The following is a 20,050-nucleotide window of genomic DNA, read 5'->3' on the forward strand; positions in this document are numbered from 1 at the left end:
TGGCTGGTGGGACAAGGCCCTTCATTAAGGAGGCTAGTGCAGTGAGATGGCCGGTGGGACAAGGCCCTTCATCAGAGCCCGATGACTTGAGTCTGATCCCCAGGACATGATAGGAGAAAACTGACCCTACAGGCTGTTTTCTGACCTCTATATACATGAGATCCCTGAAAACCCCACTGCCTGACCACCACCACTTCCACACATAAATAAATGTAATTTTTGAAGTTTTGAGGCCTGGGAAGATAGTACAGCTGGTAAAAAATTACTGTGCCAACTATGAGGAACTAATTTTGATGCCCAGGATCCACATAAAAAAGCTAGGCCCAGTGGTATTCATTTGAAGTCCCGGGGCAAGGAGGCAGGGCCAATCAGATCCCTGGAGCTAACTAGCTGGGTAGTTAGCCAGCCTAGCACAGCCTGTGAGTCCCAGGCCAATGAGAGATTATTTTAAAACACAAGGTGACTGGCTGTTAAAGACCACCGCCAGTCCTCTGGATCTACCTGCATGCATGCTTACAAAACACTAACCTGAAACAAAATGCTAAGACTTAGAGGCTGGAGAGACAGCTCAACAGTTAAAAACACTTGCTGTTCTTGGAGGTTTGGTTCCCAGCACTCAAACCAGGAAGCTCATAACTGTCTGTGTTTCCAGTTTCAGGAAATCTGATGTCTTCTTCTGGTCTTTTCAGGAACCTGTACTCATGTGGTACACATACATGGTTCTGGTACATACACATACATAATAAATCATAACACACACACAAGACCTAACTGGGGCCAGAAGGTCTCCTGACTCCCTGAGGGCCCTGGGAGGAAATGCTCTAACTACAGCCCAACTGGATCTAAATACTAGAAAGGTCTCCCACCAGGCCTGACCCGCCCCAGGGATGGAAAGGCTCCTAGGTTTGCTCCCCAGAGGGGTGAGGGTGGGGGTGTATCATTCGCCCCACAGAGGCGCTGATCCCCAAGAAGTCACTCTGGATGTCCCTGAGGACTCAAGGTGACAGGGCCTCCACTCCACCATTCCGTCCCCAGTAAGCCCGGTGGGCCACGGTCTGTGAGGACACTTACCTGCAAGTGCCTGCTGGACCCTGCTGGGCTTCGGCATCTGCACGGGCACAGTGGTAGGGGCGCTCCCTGGGCTGCTGGAGGAGGGACCGCTGGGGAAGGAGGCACTTGAGGAGAGAAGAGAGCAGACTCAGTGAGTGACCCACAGCAAAACTGGGAGGGTCCCTAGCTGGACTCTCTCAGCAGCAGTGGGTGGAGGCCCAAGTGCTGTTTTCTTGGGCAGTTTGCAAGCTCTGAAGACAAGGCTTTCAACCAGGTTTCACGTGGACATTAAAAAGACATTCTGCCACTTTCATACAGTGTTCCAATTAAAAACTGAAACACATATGCACATGTGTGTGCACACACGCACGCATGGAGAACATTCAGGCCAATTAGATGGCTCAACACTTTACTGTGCACTTCCTATCACACAGGCGACCACTCTGAGTTGAATTCCCAGAACCCAGAGTGGAAACAGAACTAATTCCAGCAAACTGGCCCCTGATCCACATGTGGCTATGGTACGTGTGCCTCCCTACACACTAAATAAGTAAATACATGCAAAAGAAATGTAAGGAAGCCTCTCTGCTGGGCATCATGGCACACACCTGTAATCCCAGCACTCAAGGGGCCAGCCTGGTCTATATCATGAGTTCAGAGGCACCCAGGGAGTCAGCCTACATCTCAAAAGACACAGAAACAGAAATGAAACAGGAAGGCTTTTGGGATACCTTCAGAGTTTAGCAGGAGAGCCACTAGGTGGCAAAGTCAGTATCATACACTATGCAACCAGAAAGTTCCAACACTATTTCTGTGAAATTCCTATCAAAATAAAGCTTATGGATTTGGTATTTTTAGTAAGTGAGTGCTTATCCTATATGTAAGGCAACTGTGGGTTCTATCCTTAGCTCTGGAACAAAAATTAAAAATTTTAAAGATTTTAGTTTTAACTATACACATGTGTTGTGCAAGTGTATGAATATGTATAGTTGTGTGTGTGTGTGTGCTCTCGAAGAGGCCTCCAGAGGAACCTGAAGTCACAGGCAGCTCTGTATCCTCATGGTTTCAGGCCAGTCCAGTCTAACCAATCAGTAACTTCAAGTTCAACGAGAGACCCCACCTCAAAAAAACCAAACCAAAAGAACAAAAACATAACCAACCAACCAAAAACAAAACAAAACAAAACAAAAAAGGAAGAAGCAAGAAGCAAGTGGATTTCTGTGAGTATGAGGCCAACCTGGTTTATGTGCCAAGTTCCAGGCCACCCAAAGTCACCAAGCTCAACAGCAGCCTGAGCGACACATGGAGATTTACAGTCTGCCTGAGCAGCTTCCTGAGACCTTGTTTCAAAGTAAAAAGAGAACTTGGGGTGCTGGTGAGATGGCTCAGTGGGGAAAAGCACCTGCTGATGAGTTCAAACCCTGAAACTGATGGGGTGGAAAGAGAGAACTCAGCCCTGAAGATTGTCCTCTGAGCTCCACGTGCACATGAATCAGCAGATACAAGTACATGTGTACATATGCATGCATACACACAAAATACATAAATGTAAAAAGGAGACTTGTGTTTGGAACTCAGTGGTAGAGCCTTGTGAGTGAGGCCCGGTTTAACCCTTACTACTACAGAATATATGGATGCATGAATACGTCACACAACAACACCTCATACAAGACATTCTGGTTTGGAGCAGAGCTCTACTTTGAGAACAGTTGGCTAAAGGCCTGAATTCCTACCAGCTCCTCCTCCTTCCCACTCCTGAGGGAGGTCTTCTGGGTCCTTCCATGTATCCCTGCCTGTTCTGATGATGAAATGTGAAGATTACAAAACCTTGCCATGTGGTCCCACACAGAGGCACTCCTCACTCGGGCACAGAGGACGGGCACTGTCTGGCTCCTGCAGAGCTAAGGGCACAACTGCCTCCAGGCTGTGCCCCAGACCTGCCATACATACTGCCACAGATCATAGAAGTGGAGGGTGGAACCTGCAGGCAGCTGGTGACCTCATCCAGCTGGGAAGCCACACACCCAACTGGAACTGGGCTGAGGGAAGGCCTCCTGCAGGGCCTGAAACAGCAGTGCTCCAGGGTTGGCCTGAGTGATAACACGGGCTTCCAGGCAGTGGTGGCGCACGCCTTTAATCCCAGCACTCAGGAGGCAGAGGCAGACAAATCTCTGAGTTTGAGGTCAGCCTGGTCTACAAAGTTCGACAACAGCCAGAGTTACACAGTAAAACCCTGTCTGGAAAAACAAAAAGGTGTTTTGAGTTTCTTGCAAATAAGATAGCCTCATGTGGTGGGGCTTCCTGTACCCTCTATTCTCAGCCCCAAAAGAAAGGCAAGACTGAGGGCATTATGGGTGCACTGATAAAGGCAGAGAGCTGAGGTATTGATGTTACCCAGCTTACAAGTTCCACCCCATCCAAGCCTGTTTCTACCTCCCCCCTTCTTTTTTCCTTTAGCTATGGTAACATGCAGCCAAGGTTGGCCTAGAACTCACTGAGTAACTGAAGACGACCCTCAACTTTGGCATCCAAACTCTAGAGTGTTAGAATTATAGGTGCACACTACCACACCCCTTCCACAGTGCTGAAGATTAAACCCAGGACTCTCCAGGCAATACTCTGACTTAGCTGTAGCCCCAGCCACATGCCCCTCTTTAGATAGTCTGTGGTGTGAGTCACTCAGATGCTCCATACGTAAGTGAGGGCACTCAGCCCAGCACTCTGGGCAGCGGATCGCTCAAGTTTGAGAAAAGACATACATAGTAAATTCCAAGCCAGGCAGGGTCACACAGCAAGACCTTGTGTAAAAAGACAGAAATAAGCAAACACAACAACCATGCCCTTCACCCACTTCACCTCTCCAGGGAGCGACGAACTTGAGCCCAGAAGCAACAGTGCCAGAAAACCCAGAGTTTGGCTCTACAGCTTCCCAACATGAGAAGGTCGTCTAGGGAGAAAGCCCATGGCCCCACAGAGATGAGGTCCCTGGCTACTTCCCCACTCCCAGGTCTTCCCTCACCAGAAAGACACATGAATGGGGAGAAAGCTGGACTCCATACCAAACACAGCTGAGAATAAGAGACAAGGCCTTTGAGTCTGCATGAGATATGCACATGTGTACAAGTGAGTTTTTGCATGCACGTGAGGGCATGTGGACATCATGTCCAGCATCATGCTCAACTGTTCTTCTACCTTATTCATGGACGGATCTCTCAAACCCAGAGTCCACCAATATGGCTGCTGCCAGCCACTTCACCTTGCTGAGGACGGAATTCCAGGAAAGCCACGCCCACCAGGTTTTCAGGGGCCCCAAACTTCCATCTTTCCACTGAATAACCAATCCTCCCCACATCCTGACTTTCAATGTTCTATACAGACAGAACCTGACAGTCCCAGGCAGAACGAGGCTCAACTCAAAGGAAATCCAATGTCGTCCCATCTCCCACCCTGGACTTGGGCTACATTCAGCTCCAATTTGGACAGACTAACAATGATAGTCTCTGAGGTGACACTACAAAATGGTGTGCCAGACCCACTCCAGAGCTTCCATTCCTATATATGGTGATGAATACAAAGCCAATCAAGACGCCTCCTGACTTCCAGGTGCAGGAAGAAGACAAAGCAGGCCCAAAGCCCTCACTGAACTGAAAGACTCACAGCAGCACTGGAGACAAAGGGAAAGGCAGGGCCAACAAGATGCTTAGCCAGGGAAGAGCCTTGCCCCAGGCCTGATGACCAGAGTCGGCTCCCTGGGAATGATAACGATAAGAGGAGAGAACTGATTTCCACAAGTTGCCCTCTGACCTCCACACCTGAGCCATGGCACAGTACATCCTGTGTGTGTGTGTGTGTGTGTCTGTGTGTCTGTGTGTATATGTGTTTGTGTGCATGTGTGTATGTGTGCATGTGTGTGTGCATGTGTGTGCATGTGTGTGTGTGCATGTATGTGTGTGCATGTGTGTATCGTACATGTGTGTATGTGTGTGCATGTGTTTATGTGTGTATATGTGCATGTGTGTGCATGTGTATGTGCATGTGTTTATGTGTTTATGTGTATGTGTGCATGTATGTATGTGCATGTGTGTGCATATGTGTGTATGCATGTGTGTATGAGTGTATGCATGTGTGTACATGTGTGTGCATGTGTACGTGCATGTGTATATGCATGTGTGTGCACATGTGTATGTGGATACACACATAGATGTAATGAAAAGTATTTAAACAGCTGAGCACAGTGGTGCACACCTTTCACCCCAGCTCTCAGGAGGCAGAGGCAGGTAGAACTCTGTAGATCTGAGGCCAGCCTGGTCTACACAGTGAGATCCTGTCTCAAAAAATAAGTTAATTAATTAAGTAAAATTTAATAAAAAGAAAAACCTTGGCCCTGCAACACATAACACTCTAATCTCAAACAGGACAGTGGCTGAGCCAAGGACCCATGGCAAGAACGGGAAGGAGGCAGAGCATCAGCTCTAATCACACGGGCAATGGCAGCCAGACTCCCAGGGCAGTGGCGATGAGGAACGGGGCCCTCAGAGCAGCAGTGGGAACACAGCAGATGCTGCTGGGTGTGGCGGCTCACGCCTGTAATCTCAGCAATCGGAGACTGCAGAGGATGGTGAGTTCAAGCCAACGTGAGTGACTACACTGCAAAGTCCTGTCTCAAAAAAAAAAAAGGGTGGGGTGGGGAGGGGAGCTGTGGGAGGGGCAGGGCAGGGGGGAGAAGGCTTAGTTGGTAAGGGACATGCTGCCAAGTCTGAGGATCCACATGTTGGAAGGGGAGAAGCAATTTCATGAGCAATCCTCTTATCTCTGCACTTACAGTGTGGTAAGCGAGTGCAGACTTGTACATACACACAAAATCAATATAAAAAACTATAGTCAGGGGCTGGGAGTCAGTTAAGAGCATTGGCTGCTCTTCCAGAGGACCTAGATTTAACTCCCAACACCCACAAGGTGACTCACAACCATCTGTAACTCCAGTCCCAGGGGATCCAACACCCTTTTTTGGCCTCCTCAGATGCTCGAGAGAGAATGCTTTAATTTCTCCCTCATGGTCACTAACACGCACACGCACACTCGTGCACACACACACTATTCACTTTTTTTTTTGTTTTTCGAGACAGGGTTTCTCTGTACAGCCCTGGCTGTCCTGGAACTCACTCGGTAGATCAGGCTGGCCTCGAACTCAGAAATCCGCCTGCCTCTGCCTCCCTATATGCATATTTTTTTTAAAAAATCTTTAAACACAAGGTGAGTAGGTCCTGAGGCAGGACCTGAGTTTTATGTGTATGTAAACGCATGGCCACAGCACACATACACTCTCATCTTGCATACGTTTCCAATCATGTGTTAAGCCACATTCATGGCTATGCTCAGCTAGCTGAAGCCTGTGGGACACAGGCTGGACACACCTGGCTAATGTTTCAAAGCTGCCAGCCCTTGTCACCACCCTTCATCAAAATGCTAGGCAAGTTGTCCTGCCCAGCTTTACAGAGACGGGCGTGAGCATGACACATTTTGGAAAGTTTTCCAGCACCCTCATTAGAGCACGTGTTTTGCTGCTTAAAGGGATAAAACTTCAGCTAAGAGGAAATGTCCTTATACCCAGAAGCTCAGTTACAAATGACACAGCTTTGTCTGGAGTCCATGTTCCCAGGGGGCATAGCCAATTTCACCTAGACTGAGCAGAGGGGAAAGGAAACCACAGGAATTTTACAAAACAAAAATCTAAAGGAAGGGTATGAGTTTCCACAAAAGCCTGGGGTATCTCAGTCAGGGGCTCAGCAGCAGGCAGAGGAGGTCCCAGGGTCCCTCAAGCTCCGCTCTGTTCAGACTGGCCCTGTCTGACCACTGATGCCTCCCTCCAGACAGCTCAGCAAACTCTCATCTGGTGCTGCTGACCCTCCCTTGGCTGTCAGATCTGCTGCCACAACCCCTGGGGAGAACAAGGTGGCAATGTTTGCGTTTCTCCCAGTGCCAGCTGGGGGAAGAGACCAGAGGGTTAGTTAAACCCCATGGCTCTACAACCCATCAGTGCATGAGGAAGGCCACGGAATAAATTAGATATGGGAGGCTGGCGACATGCCACCAAACCTGAGAGTGGGAGTGCAGTTTCCAGGACCTGGTGGTGAAGGGGAGAACTAACTCCAACAGGCTGTCCTCTGACCTACACACACACACACACACACACACCCACACACACACCAACCCACCCACACATACGAAACATAACATGTAATTTTTGAGTTTGAAAAGATATGGGTAAACGTTTGCTTATTCAGACTGGATAGGTGCGAGCAAGTGAAAGGCTGCCCCTCCCAGCCTGAGCCCTGAGGAAACACGGATGCACAGGACTTATGATAGGAGGCAGCCAGCTTGCTCTGAAGCTGTCCAACCAACACAGCAGGCTGGCCCAGTTCCCCCTGTCTCCTGCCACCCAGCAAGTAACAACAGGCAGCACCTATCCAGCACCAAGCTGGCCCAGTGACCTCCATCATCTGCCTGGCTTGCCAGAGAGTCCTAACACTGTCTGTAGGCCTGGACATGAGGCATAGAGGCCCCAAGCTACAGGAGCACAACCTGAGGAGAAAAGATCCAAGACCAAGTCTGACTCATCCTGAGTCCGCGGGTAGAGCTCTGTTGAGTCACCTCACCAGTGGCCTCACCAGAAGGGGAAAAGGAGATAAGGAAAAAGAGGTAGCAATTCAACAAAGCTGAAACTGCCTCAGTGTCCTAGGCTGACCACAGAATCCCATTCCCTCAAAGACTGACCTATACACTAACCTAAGTAGCAAGAGAGAAGGACATCCCCGGGAGCCCTGCAGGTTCATGTCCATGTAAAGCCTGCACAGGGCCTGGTGATGCCTGGCTGGACTCCCAATTCCCAGGGTGAGAGACCCACATGCCCCAGAGGAAGTACACATGGCCCCAACTCTGGAGAAGGATGCTGAGAGGATGGTAATCCAGGCCCTCAAATCTCCCTTGTCCAGCAGGCCCCTCCTCTCACTCTGCACAGTGAAGTCAGCTTCAGTGCCTATGTGTCCCACACAACTGTTTTTCTTTTCAGGGTACTGCCAGTCTCCTAGGCACCAGGCTAGGCAGAAAGTATACCACTGGGGCACGCCCCCAGCCCCTCACTGGGGGATTCTAGGCAGGAGCTCTACCACTGAGCCACGCCCCCAGCCCCTCACTGGGGGATTCTAGGCAGGGGCTCTACCACTGAGCCATGCCCCCAGCCCCTCACTGGGGGCTTCTAGGCAGGGACTCTACCACTGAGCCACGCCCCCAGCCCCTCACTGGGGGATTCTAGGCAGGGGCTCTACCACTGAGCCACGCCCCCAGCCCCTCACTGGGGGATTCTAGGCAAGTGCTCTACCACTGAGCCACGCCTCAAGCGTGGAAGATTCTAGATAAGTCATTCTAGTGCTAAGCCAACCCGCAGGTCCTCATCTGCAGACTCCAGGCAGACATCCCTGATGTCCATTGCTGCCCATGTCACAAGCGTAAAGAATAAAGCTTGTCAAGGTTATCAAAGCCCTGGGCAGCTCACATTTGTTCAGGTGAGTTTTAGAAAATACTACTAGCTTTTGTAAGATGCCTGTGTATGCCAGGTACTTTTTTTTTTTTAAAGGGTGGTGCTGAGGATGGTGGAGTGACTGCCTAATGCTCTAACGAAGGAGGAAAAAGGAGGATGGAAAATTCCAAACCAGCCTGAAATACAGAGACTTTTTCTAAAAACAAAACAAAATTAAAAAAAAAAAAAAAAAAAAAAAAAAAAAAAACAAAAAAAAAAACACATAAAACCCCAGAGCCGGTGAGATGGCTCAGTGGGTAAAGACTGAGCGTACTGTCAAGCCTGACGACCCGAGTTCAATCCCAGACCCAGACATGGTAGGAGAGAACTAACTCCCACCATGCACAGTGGCACCTGCAGGCTTGCTTGCCTGCCCTCCCCCTCCTCACACACACACACTCACACACACACACACACACATACATACACACACGTGATGAAGTAATTTCTTTAAAATACCATCTAAAAGCCAGGCATGGTGGCACATGCCGCCTTTAATCCCAGCACTCAGGAGGCAAAAGTAGGAGGATCTCTGTGAGTTTGAGGACAGCTTGGTCTACAAAGAGAGTTCCAGGACAGCCAGGGCAATGCAGAGAAACCCTGTCTCGAAAAAACAAAAACAAAAAACCATCAAACCAAACTAGAACAGCAAAATTCTTCTGAGTTCGAGGCCAGTCTGGTCTACAGAGTGAGTTTCAGGACAGCCAGGACTATACAGAGAAACCCTGTCTCGAAAAAAACCAAAAAAAAAAAAAAAAAAGAACAGCAAAATCCCACCTTGCTTTGCATGAGGACATAACCTATAACCAACACCTGGAAGACTGAACCAAGAAGACTGAAGTCCAGACCAGACTCACCGCCTGGTTTGGATGGGCTCTGACACCATCCCCTCTCGAGCACTGTATCCCAGGCCGTCCTTCCCTACTCACACTGGGCCCCGTGGCTCAGGGTTAGAGCTGCTGTCCCCACTCCGTATCTGCACAGCCGGGCACATGGCAAAAGTCACTGAGTACTGTTATTCAAAGTATCATCAGGGTGCAGGGCACCCTCAGGCAGTATGTAAGCCCTGGCAAAGGTCTGCTACACCCCAGGACCCTGAGAGAGGACTGCTGAGTCGTGGGTAATCATGGGTAATAGCCTATAATCCCAACACTGAGGCTGAGGCAGGAAGCTTGCTGAAGGTTCAAGGGCGACATACTGAGTTCTGGGTCAGTCTGGGCTACAGAATGTGTCTGTTTTAAAAAAACAAAACCAGAGCTGGGGCTGTGCTTAGTTGGTAAAGTGCTGGCTTGGCTAGCATTCCCACAGCCCTGGGTTTGGTCCTCCAGCACTTGAGAGGTAAAGACAAGGGTCGAGAAGTTCCAGATCGTCCTCAGCTATACAGGGGATTTTGAGGCCACCTTGAGCTACATGAGACCCTATCATCAAAAATACATAAAATTAGAAAGATTAAAAGACTGCTGACCCCAGGACTACCGGGACTCAGCAATCCAAAGTGTCATGGCATGGTAGCTCCATGGGATGTCAACGTAGGAAACCGAGAAGGCTCAGCACACAGGTGGGACTCGCAAAAGACAACGCACAAGGGGCACGCAGGCGTGGAGGTGCACAGCTGAGGGAGACACTTTCCACACGGGTTAAAAACAAAGTTCCCACTGGTACCTGGCTCCACTGGAGGTGGATGGTCCTGAGGACAGGAGCTGTGGCCCCAGGTGGGAGAGGCTGGAGTGGAACACGGACTGGCTGCCTGGAACAGGAGGTGCTGCACCCCAGGGGTTGGTGGTGTTCAACCTTGGTGCAGATCTGGCCCCAGACAGTGAAGGTTTATTGTATGGGGCAAAGGCCTGGTGAGCCCCAGTGACAGTGGCAGTCCGGTGGGGTGCTTGGGGGGCAGGATATGCAGGCAGGTTGGTCATGGAGTGGCGGTAGCGACCTGACACAGGGCCAGTTCCACTACCATGGAGGCACTGTTGGCAAAAGCAGATGAGTCCCACTTGGCGTGGGACAGCGATGTCTGAAGTCACGGGGTAAACTGGCCCCACTTGGCGTCGCACACTCCGGCAGAAGCTGGAAGTCTTGTTGGTTTGTGTTAGGGTGGCATAGTTGACAGTGTAGTTATACCCCAGTGGGGCCAAGTCCACGACCTGGATACCCCTGGCCACTTGCTGCTCCAGATAGTCACAGATTCTAGCTTCATAGGCTATCCAGGATCCGTCATCACCCAGCCACTCCCAGACGATTCCCTGGCCTGGGGCAGAATTCTGTGAGAACAGGTGTCTGCGCACAGACCTCATGGTGCCTGTAGGAAAGAACCAGGACCCATAAGTGAGAGCCCTCCTGCCGCTCCACACGCTGACTCTGCAAGTGTACACGGCCACACCCATTTGTCTGTGGGTATGTGTGTGTGCCCATGTGACACCACAGCATGTCCATGGTGTCAATAAATCTGTGTGCTTCTGTGTTTTGTATGGATGACTGTATTTCTATGTGGTTTTGTCTGTATATGCCTAAGTATCTACGCCTGAACGTATGTCTGCCCATGCCATGTCTGTGTACCTGTGTTTGTGTATGTACATCTGTTTATATGTGTCTATATCTCTGTGTGTGTGTGTGTGTGCATATGTCTATGTTGTATGTGTGTATCCATCTGTGGTATGTGTTTGTCTGTGGTGTGTTCACGTTATGTTTACGTCATGTTTGAGTACATATATTTGTGTCTGTGTATGTGTCTGTACATGCCTGTATTTGTACCTACGTGTATGCACATGTCTGTGGTATATGTGTGGCATCTCTGGGGAGTATGTGTGTCTATGCGTGCATGTCTGTCTGCTTATATATGTCTGTGTATGTATGTGTCTGTGTCGCTGAAGATGGACTCGAGGGACCTCACATATTCTAGGTATGGGTTCTACCACTGAGCTATATCCCCAGCCTCAGCTCTTTTCCCCCAGTAACTCAGCATCATCACTGTTGGTAGACAGTCAAATGGCTATTTGACTCAGGACTAGCAGATCCTATCTTATCCAGATTTCACTGTAGGATACAGAGCCTCACAAGGCAAAGGGCACCAAAGGACCAAGTCACAAAGCAAGGGCTCACCCTCTATGAGGCAGAAGGGTCTTACCAGTGTCCTGGCGGAACTGAGTCCAGCTGGGGAGGTCGATGATGTAAGGAGCCAGTGAGGGGTCAGCTTGGCCTAAGGGGATGCTGTGGGCCAGGCTCCCCAGTCCAAAATGCTGGCCTCTCTGCCGGACAAACTGCTGCTCAATGAAGGAGCAGACAGTGGCACTGTAGGGGTGCCAAATGCCAAGCCCATCCTGCCATTCCCACACAGCCACCACCGCATGGCTAGGGTACACCTGCGGCAGAGACGAGCTTGGGGCCATGGCCATCTTCTGCTTTCTCTGAAGACTTCACACCACTCTGGCTTGCAGGTTCAGGTTCATTGCCCAGCACCTTGGGGGGAACCTAGAAAAAGACACAGCATTCACTCACACACATTGGGGACCTTGTCAGGCAGCTAAAGAAAACCAACTTTTTTTCCTTTTGAGACAGGTTTCTCTATGTAGTCTTAGCTGTCCTGGAACTCATTCTGTAGAACAGGCTGGTTTCCAACTCAGATATCCACCCGCCTCTGCCTCCCAAATGCTAAGAGTGCGCCACCACTGCCTGGCTGCCTGAAAACCAGCTTTTCTCTACTACCTTTGGGGTACCTTGGATCAACTCTTGATCCCCATCTCTTGCTCTAAAAGACAGGATAATTAAAAGTCATTCTTGGAGAAGGTGACCCCGCCCCTCACCAACTACAGCATTTGGGAGAGCAGCCCCACACCTCACCTGGGCCCAGGGTGGTACAGTAGAGCTGGTCCTGGTGACATGGGTGAGGGTGAGCTGCCCCAAGAGCATGAGAGTGGGAGAGCTGGTCTTGCCCCGTGCTGGCTTTGCCATTGGATGATCTAGCCAGGGCAGTGCTGAAGAGTTCACCCTGGTGGTGTGGGTGTGGGAGAGCCGGCAGGCTGACCAACTCAGCTACCACCAGATCCAGAGCTTTGAGCTGGCCCACCCCAACATCTACCCCATCTATGAACTCCTGGAGCATGTAAAGGGGGTGCTCCTGCAGATCCAAAGCTGCAGGATATCTGTGAGGAGTCCCAGTGAAGTGGTACTATAGCAGAAGCCAGAAGACACACTACAGCTTCCAGGATGAGATATTTTCTGTTTATTTTTTACTTTTATTTTATGTTGGTGGGGGAGTTTGCAAGGATAGAGGGTAGATACGAAAGAACATGAAGATGTGTGGGATTGGGCTGCATGATATGAAATTCACAAAGAATCAATGAAAAAAATTTAAAAGTCATTCCTGTTCCTTACCCCCCACTTCAGCAAACATTCCAGATAGGAGCACAGTGAAAGTGGGGTGCTGATCTGCCCAGCCACTGCCTTCTGATTCTATGACTTTCTGCTCAGTGTTTTCCATCCGTCCTTCCTTCAAATGTGGGGTGCGTGCAGAGAAGACATACCACACACCCCTGCTCCTCTCTGCTGAGCCACGCCCCGGCACTCAGTGTATTTTTAAATCACCCCAAATCTTTGTAGACAAGGCCACAATGACCTTGTACATTTGTATAAGAGCCCTACAGTTCCCAACGCAGGCTGTATTTGTCAGACAGAGTAAGTCCTGCTATAGTATCCTCACAGATGTTCTGGAGCTCAGAACGAGGGCTCCAGGACACCCTGGAGGCAGTAGCTCAGGTAGGACTTACACACAGGTTCCTAGGCTGGGGAGATGGGCTGTTTGCTCTAGGAACTCAGGATCCACGATTAGACTCACAGAACCCACAGAAAAGCTGGGCATGCTTGCTGCCTGTATCTGTAATCCCAGGGCTCTAAAACAAAGAGGTGAATCTCAAAAGCTTGCTGGCCACCCAGCCTAGCCAAAATCGCAAGCTTCAGGTTCAGTAAGAGTCTCTGTCTCAGAGAAGTAAGATAGAAAGTGATAAAAGACATGAGTCTTCCTCTGACCTCTGCATGCACAAACAGGCACGCATGCACTCGAGCAACACACACACCTGTGCACATACATACCACACGAAAACAACAACAGCTAAGGGACCATCACTGATCACGAGAAAGCCTAGATAAAAAAACTAAAGTGCTGTGCATACCTTTAATCCAGCACTCAGGAGGCAGACACAGGCAGATCTCTGTGAGTTCAAGGCCAGCCTGGTCTATATCACAGCTAAGATTGAGAAACCCTGTCTTGGGAAGCGAAAAAACAACAAACAAATAAACCAAACCCTAAAGTGTTCCTCGGCTGTCTCCACAGCCCTCCCTGAGCCTTGCTCAGCAGCTGTCTCCTTTTCCACTCCATCTTCTGAGAACTTACATCCTTCCTGCTCGACTTGTGTGACTCAGGGGGCGTGACACCGCCTGCTTAGAGTCCCCCAGTATCACATGACCCCATGACCCCGCACACACTCCTTATGCCAAGCAGAACTCTACTTAGCAGGAACACACACAGACACAATTCTGTCCCAAGTCTTCCTACCCCACCACATGACAACAGCCCAATACTCTATTCACAGCTGTAGGCCAAGCACCCAGCAGGCAATCCACACATGCTAGCCTAGAACACGGCTGGAGACACTGACATCATAACATGCCCACAGCTGTCCCATAAGAGGTCTGCCAGGGCACAGTCCTACACCAGCTCTTTGACCCTGAGCTGACAAGTGTCCCCTTCAGTCTCCTGATTCCTACAACCAGCTCCCAAAGACCCCATCAAATTCCTTCCCTGTTGCCCAGGTGGGGAACGGAGACTTGTTCAATCATATGGCGGCATACTCTGGCGCCTCCGAGACACCGCTAGCCTTCAAAGCTGAGAGAGGGTCAAGGCCATGGTCTTAGAAGGGACAAAACCAAGAAGCGCAGGCTCCAGGTCTCTCTCTCAGTGTCTTGCCTCATTTCATTGAGAAAAATGATGCTGACGGTTATGTGAAGTTACCTTCATGAGAACTAAGCAGACAGTATAAAACACCCACCCAGCTGGGTGTGGCAACACATGCCTATAAACGCCAGCAGTACAGAGATGGAGGCACAGAGTTTGAGTTTGAGGCTGTTCTGCACCATATAGGAACTGTCTCAGAAAAATAAACACAAAGTGTTAAGGACAGTTGAGATGGCTCAGTACGAGAAGTGTTTGCAACACAAGCAGGAGGACCTGAGTTCAGACCCCCAAAGCCTATGCAAAACAAAGTAGTGTGTCTATAAGCCCAGACCTGGAGGGATGCACACAGGCACATTCAGTTCTGCTAGCCAGCTAGCCTGGCTGAAATGAAACAGGTGAGCACCAGCGTCAGGGAGAGACAGTGACTCAAAATGTAAGTTGGGGAAAAGGACTGCGGAAGACATATTGATTGACATCAAGTTCTGGTGTCCATATGCATCCTCCCAGGAGAGTGACACACACAGACACACACACATACACACACGCTTACACACACAGACTGACACAGACACACACATAGACAGACAGACACAGACACAGACACACACAAACACACACAATTTAAAAAGTTGTGTGTAGTGGAACACACCTGTAATCCCAGGACCTGAAAGGCAGAGACAGAAAGATCAGAAGTTCAAAGCCAGCTTGAGTTACATGAGTGGATCCCTCCAAAAACCAAACAACAACAAATTAGCCTACAGAGTATCCACCCAACACAGGCCAAGGCACATTTCAACCGCAAAAGGCTTTGGTCTTCCTGCTGCCTACTCACCAAACATCCTTCAGGTAGCAGAGGGAAGGGAGGCCACAGTATGCAAACACAGGTAGTGAATCTGGCTTGTGAGGACACTGAGCAACAGCTCTAGGCGCCAGGCTGGGCACCAAGCTCTCCAGGACTCCAACAAAGGCCCAGACACTGCCTGAGGATGAGACTTGGGGTACCCTGGGCAGGGCTGGCTCACCTCAGAATCTACAATTTAAAGTGCCTATAAGCTAGGCATAAACCAGAGGTTGACATCAGAACCTGTGACTCCCAAGATGTCACTCATGGCTTAGGCAGCCAGGGTCTGCAGCTTACAGGTATGTGCCAACATGTCTGTCCATCCTCAGATAAACCAACTTCCAGAGCTCTGGCTCACAACAGCCAGGGGTGTGGCAGAGGTACTAGGTTCCAGCCCTCTGTAAAGGTGAGACCACAGCAGACCCTGGGTCCTCCACCACCACCTCCACAGTTGGGCAGTGCCCTCTCATAACAATCTCTCCATCTCTGGGACCTCATGTCCAGCCACAGCTGACTCTAGCAAGTTCTAGAACATTTCGAGTCTTTCCCAGCCATCAGCCATTGATTCTACTGGTGCCTCACTAAGCAAGCATGCCAATCCTTCCAGATGCCACTAAGTCTTCCTCCTGAGCCTTCATCATCACAAGGGAGGTGACTCCACTCCCCTGTCCCCTTTAGCACAGAAGCCAGAATCATCTCAGCAAGCCTGTATGTCTTCAACTTAATCTCCTCAAGGGGACAGCTGCTACTGTCTGCTCATATGGGGCTAGGTAACTTCAAATGTCCCTTAACACAGGGCATAAAACCCCAGGACAAATGAGGGGAGACAGGGCTAGTGAGATGGTTGAACAGTTGGACACCTGCCACTAAGCCTGGCTACTTGAGTTAGATCCCCAGGACTCATACAACAGAAGAGAACTGACTCCTGCAAACAGTCCTCTAACCTCTACCCACAAGCTATAACACACACATGCATATGCACATACAAAGACTATAATAATATAGGGGCAGACCCACAGATGCCAGGAGCCTGGGCTTTTTGAGTTGGTGCCTAGTCAGGCCCACCAGCTTGCCGCTGGAACCCTACAGCCGTGCATGACAGCCCCATGTCCATGCCTACTCTCTCATCACAGCCCCAGCCAGCACCAAGCCACACTTCAAAAACCTAATTTGTTTCAGCACCTAATGGTGGGGCTATTTAGGGTATTCTTAATTATAGAAATTACACTAATTGGATGTGGGAAAAAGCCTCAATCTGGAGGCAATATAAACACACTAGACAATATGGGAAGTACTTCTAATACTGGGGATGGCACCCCAGACTGCCACTGAACTATATACCACCAGCCCTAATAAGGAGTTTTTATGAGACGGGCTCTAGCTTCAAATTGACCTAGAAGTCCAGGCAATTCTCTTCCTTTAGCCTCTATGTGATCTGTTAGGAGCATGAGCCACTACACCCAGCTCTTTAAAAACTTTTATTATTTATGCTTTTAATTATGTGCATTGGTGAGTCCAGGTTCCTGCAGAGCCTTCTGATGCCCCTGGAGCTGGAATTACAGGCAACTGTGGGCTGGGCTGGGCCAGGAACTGGATACTCTGGAAAAGCAGCAGGCACTTGTAACATCTGAGCCACCTCCAGCCCCTCATTTATAAGACAGTCTCACTTGTACTCCAGGTTGGCCTGGAACTCTAAGAAATCCTCCTGCTTCAGCCTCCCACGGAGCTGGGATTATAGGCGTGGGCTCCCACATCTTACTCTAAGCCGTTTTCTAGGTTATCTGAGGTGGGTGCTTTCCATGTAACATGGGTCTGAAACTCCCCACCCAAGCAGCTGACAGAGCTAACAGACCTATAGGCAGAAACCCAGAGACTTTTCAGAGGCTGAGAAAGCCTAAACAGTTAGATCCCAAGTACGAAGCTAAGAAATTATTTTACTTTATTAGAAAACCCAATGTAAAACAAACAAAAAAAAAAAAAATAAGGGCTGTTAGGTGACCCGAGCTCAATCCCTGGGACCCACGTGGTAGGAAGAACAGACCGCTCCCAGTGTCCTCTGACCTCATCTGTGCACTCCATACCACAAACACATGGAGAGTACAAATACAGTATGCGAGAATGGAATTCTTTTTTAAGTTCGGGATGTGAGACTATAGTGGTACAGCACTGCCTCACATGCACACTGCCCTGGTGTTCAACCTCAGCACCAGAAAAAAAATAAAACAAAGCCACAAAACCAAAAGCTGGTGCTAAGGAGGCTGAAGAGTGGCTGAGAGCACTGGCTGCTATCTCAGAAGACCCAAATTCAATTCCTAGCACCCACACAGCTGCCCACAACATCTGTAACTGCAGTTCCAGAGGATCCAATGTCCTTTTCTGGCCTCCATGGGCACTGGGCATGCACATATATGAAGGCAAAATACTCACAGACTAAACAACTGTTTTAAATTGACTTTGAGGGTGGAACCCAGACTCTCATGCTAAGCATACAATCTGCCGGCGAATCACACCTAACCTCAACTCCTAATTTTTCACATTTTTTCAAATAAGAAAGTATTAGTTTCTTCCTTTAAAACAAATATAAGGGGCTAGAGAGATGGCTCAGTAGTTAAGAGCACTGGTTGTTTTTTCAGAGGTCCAGGGTTCAATTTCCAACATCTACATGGAAGCGCACAACTGACCATAGCTCTAGTTCCAGTGGACTGCCACCTTTCACATAGACATATATGCAGGCAAAACACCAATGCACATACAAGTAAAATTATTTATAAATTAAAATATAAATAAATATAAAATAAAATAATCTGAGGCTCAAGAAATGCCTAGCAGGATGAGACCATTTGCTCTGCAACCCTGAGGACCTAAGTTTGAATCCCCAGCACTCAAGTAAAATAGCAGTGCAGGGCTGTACACACCAGTAACCCCAGCACTGGGGCAGACACGAGCAATGGACAGATCCTGGGAGCCAGCTGGCTGATAGCCTAGCTGAAGAGGTGAGCTCCTAGCCAAGTCAATGACCCTGTCTCAAGGCAATAACTAAGGAAGAGAGCAAGAGAGGAAGACAGCCATGGTGGCACACACCTTTAATCCCAGAGCTTAGGAGACAGGGGCAGTTGGATCTCTGAGTTTGAGGCCATTCTGGTCTAGAAAGAGTTCCAGGACAGCTGGGGCTACACAGAAAAACCCTGTCTTAGAAAACAAAAACAATTTTTTTTTTAAAAAAAATCTCTTTAACATGCAAAACACTGCTAGAGGTACACAGCTCAGTGACAGCACTTACCTAAAATGTCAAACACATTTAAAAGGTCAAACTCACCACCAAACCAAGCCAGCGCCACTGCTGTCTTTCAAAAGCACTGCTGTGCTCAGCTGCTCCTCTCCCTGTGGGGTTTCACTAACGGGTGGGGGTGGGGGAGCTGATCATCAGAGCAACTCCCTGTCAACACCCCCTTCCCATCCCTCAACTCCAAGAAAAACAAACCACCCAGGTGACGCCCAGGGATTACAACAGTCCTGTGACTGCAGACATGTAATCTTCCTTGTTTTACTGTTCTGCAGTGATGGGGGTCAGGCCTGGTGACCTGCCGTCTACAACTTACTATGACTTTGAAGTCCTAATCTTCCTGCCTCTGCCCCAAGGGACTGGGATACAGGCATGCTCAAGAGCTGAAAGTGTGCCTTAGCAGTAGAGCATTTGTCTACCATACACAAGGCCCTGGGTTCTATAATTAGCACAGAACAAAAGAGAGCAAAGAAAAGGAAAAAAAAAAAAAAGAAACAAACAAACAAACAAAAAAAAACAGCAGTGAGCTGCTCAAAACCACTTGGGCCCCAACTAAGCAAGCAGGCTCTGTGAGTTAGAGGCCAGCCTGAGATCCTAAGGCCCTGGAAGTGCCCGAAGGTACCATGGCTCCCACGACTGTCCAGGATAAGGAGGAGAGACAGCAAACCTCCTGCCAACACCAAAAGCAAATATTTTAGAGTGTTCTAGTTACAAATCTGCTGCCATGAGGCAAAAATAATATGTAAACTAACAGGAGTGACAGCATTCCAGTCAGACCGTAGGAACAGCTGAAGTGGCTCGGTGGTAGAGCACCTGCCTAGAACCCCTCAGAGAATGGCTGGAAGGCGTGGCTCAATGGTACAGCACTTACCTAGAATCATCCAATTAGAGGTTAGGGGCATGATCCAATAATACTGCACCTGCCTAGAATCCCCCAATGAGGGGCGGGATGCATGGCTCAGAGGTAGAGTACCTGCCTGGAAACACACAATAAAGGGCTAGGAGCTTAGCTCAGCTGTAAGCAATTGCCTGGAATTCCCTAGGAAGGGGCTGGGAATGTGATTCAGTGGTAGAGCATTTTATTTGCCTGGGATCAATCAATCAGAAGTTAAGGGTATGCCCTAATACTGCACTTGCCTAGAATCACCCAGCGAGGGACTAGGGATGAGGGGCTAGGGATATGGTAGAATGCTGACTTAGAATTCTCTAGTAAGAGGCTGTGGACCTGGCACAGTGGTAGAGGATTTGCCTAGCACATTCAAGGTGCTGGGTTCAATCCCCACTGCCTATAAAAACAACTTTTCTATGAGGGAAAAACCCTACAGGTATGGAGCTAGGCATTGGTGGTGCAGG

The 20,050-nt window shown here is 49.3% G+C and overlaps 1 protein-coding gene across 2 annotated transcripts in view; it reads right to left on the reverse strand.

Moving 5' to 3' along the window:
* Positions 1-20,050, reverse strand: part of Dtx2 (deltex E3 ubiquitin ligase 2) — a 39,433-nt gene that overhangs the window by 11,758 nt on the left and 7,625 nt on the right. For both annotated transcript variants that reach the window (XM_028765990.1, XM_028765989.1), the window contains exons 3-5: positions 11,751-12,094; positions 10,289-10,925; positions 1,072-1,175 (exon numbers count right to left, since the gene is read on the reverse strand). In XM_028765990.1, coding sequence (XP_028621823.1) covers positions 1,072-1,175; positions 10,289-10,925; positions 11,751-12,018 — 1,009 coding nt within the window. In that variant the 5' untranslated portion in view covers positions 12,019-12,094. The remainder of the gene's footprint in view (positions 1-1,071; positions 1,176-10,288; positions 10,926-11,750; positions 12,095-20,050) is intronic.

Source organism: Grammomys surdaster, unplaced genomic scaffold (genome assembly GCF_004785775.1).
Source record: "Grammomys surdaster isolate TR1022 unplaced genomic scaffold, NIH_TR_1.0 166, whole genome shotgun sequence".
NCBI classification, from domain to species: domain Eukaryota; kingdom Metazoa; phylum Chordata; class Mammalia; order Rodentia; family Muridae; genus Grammomys; species Grammomys surdaster.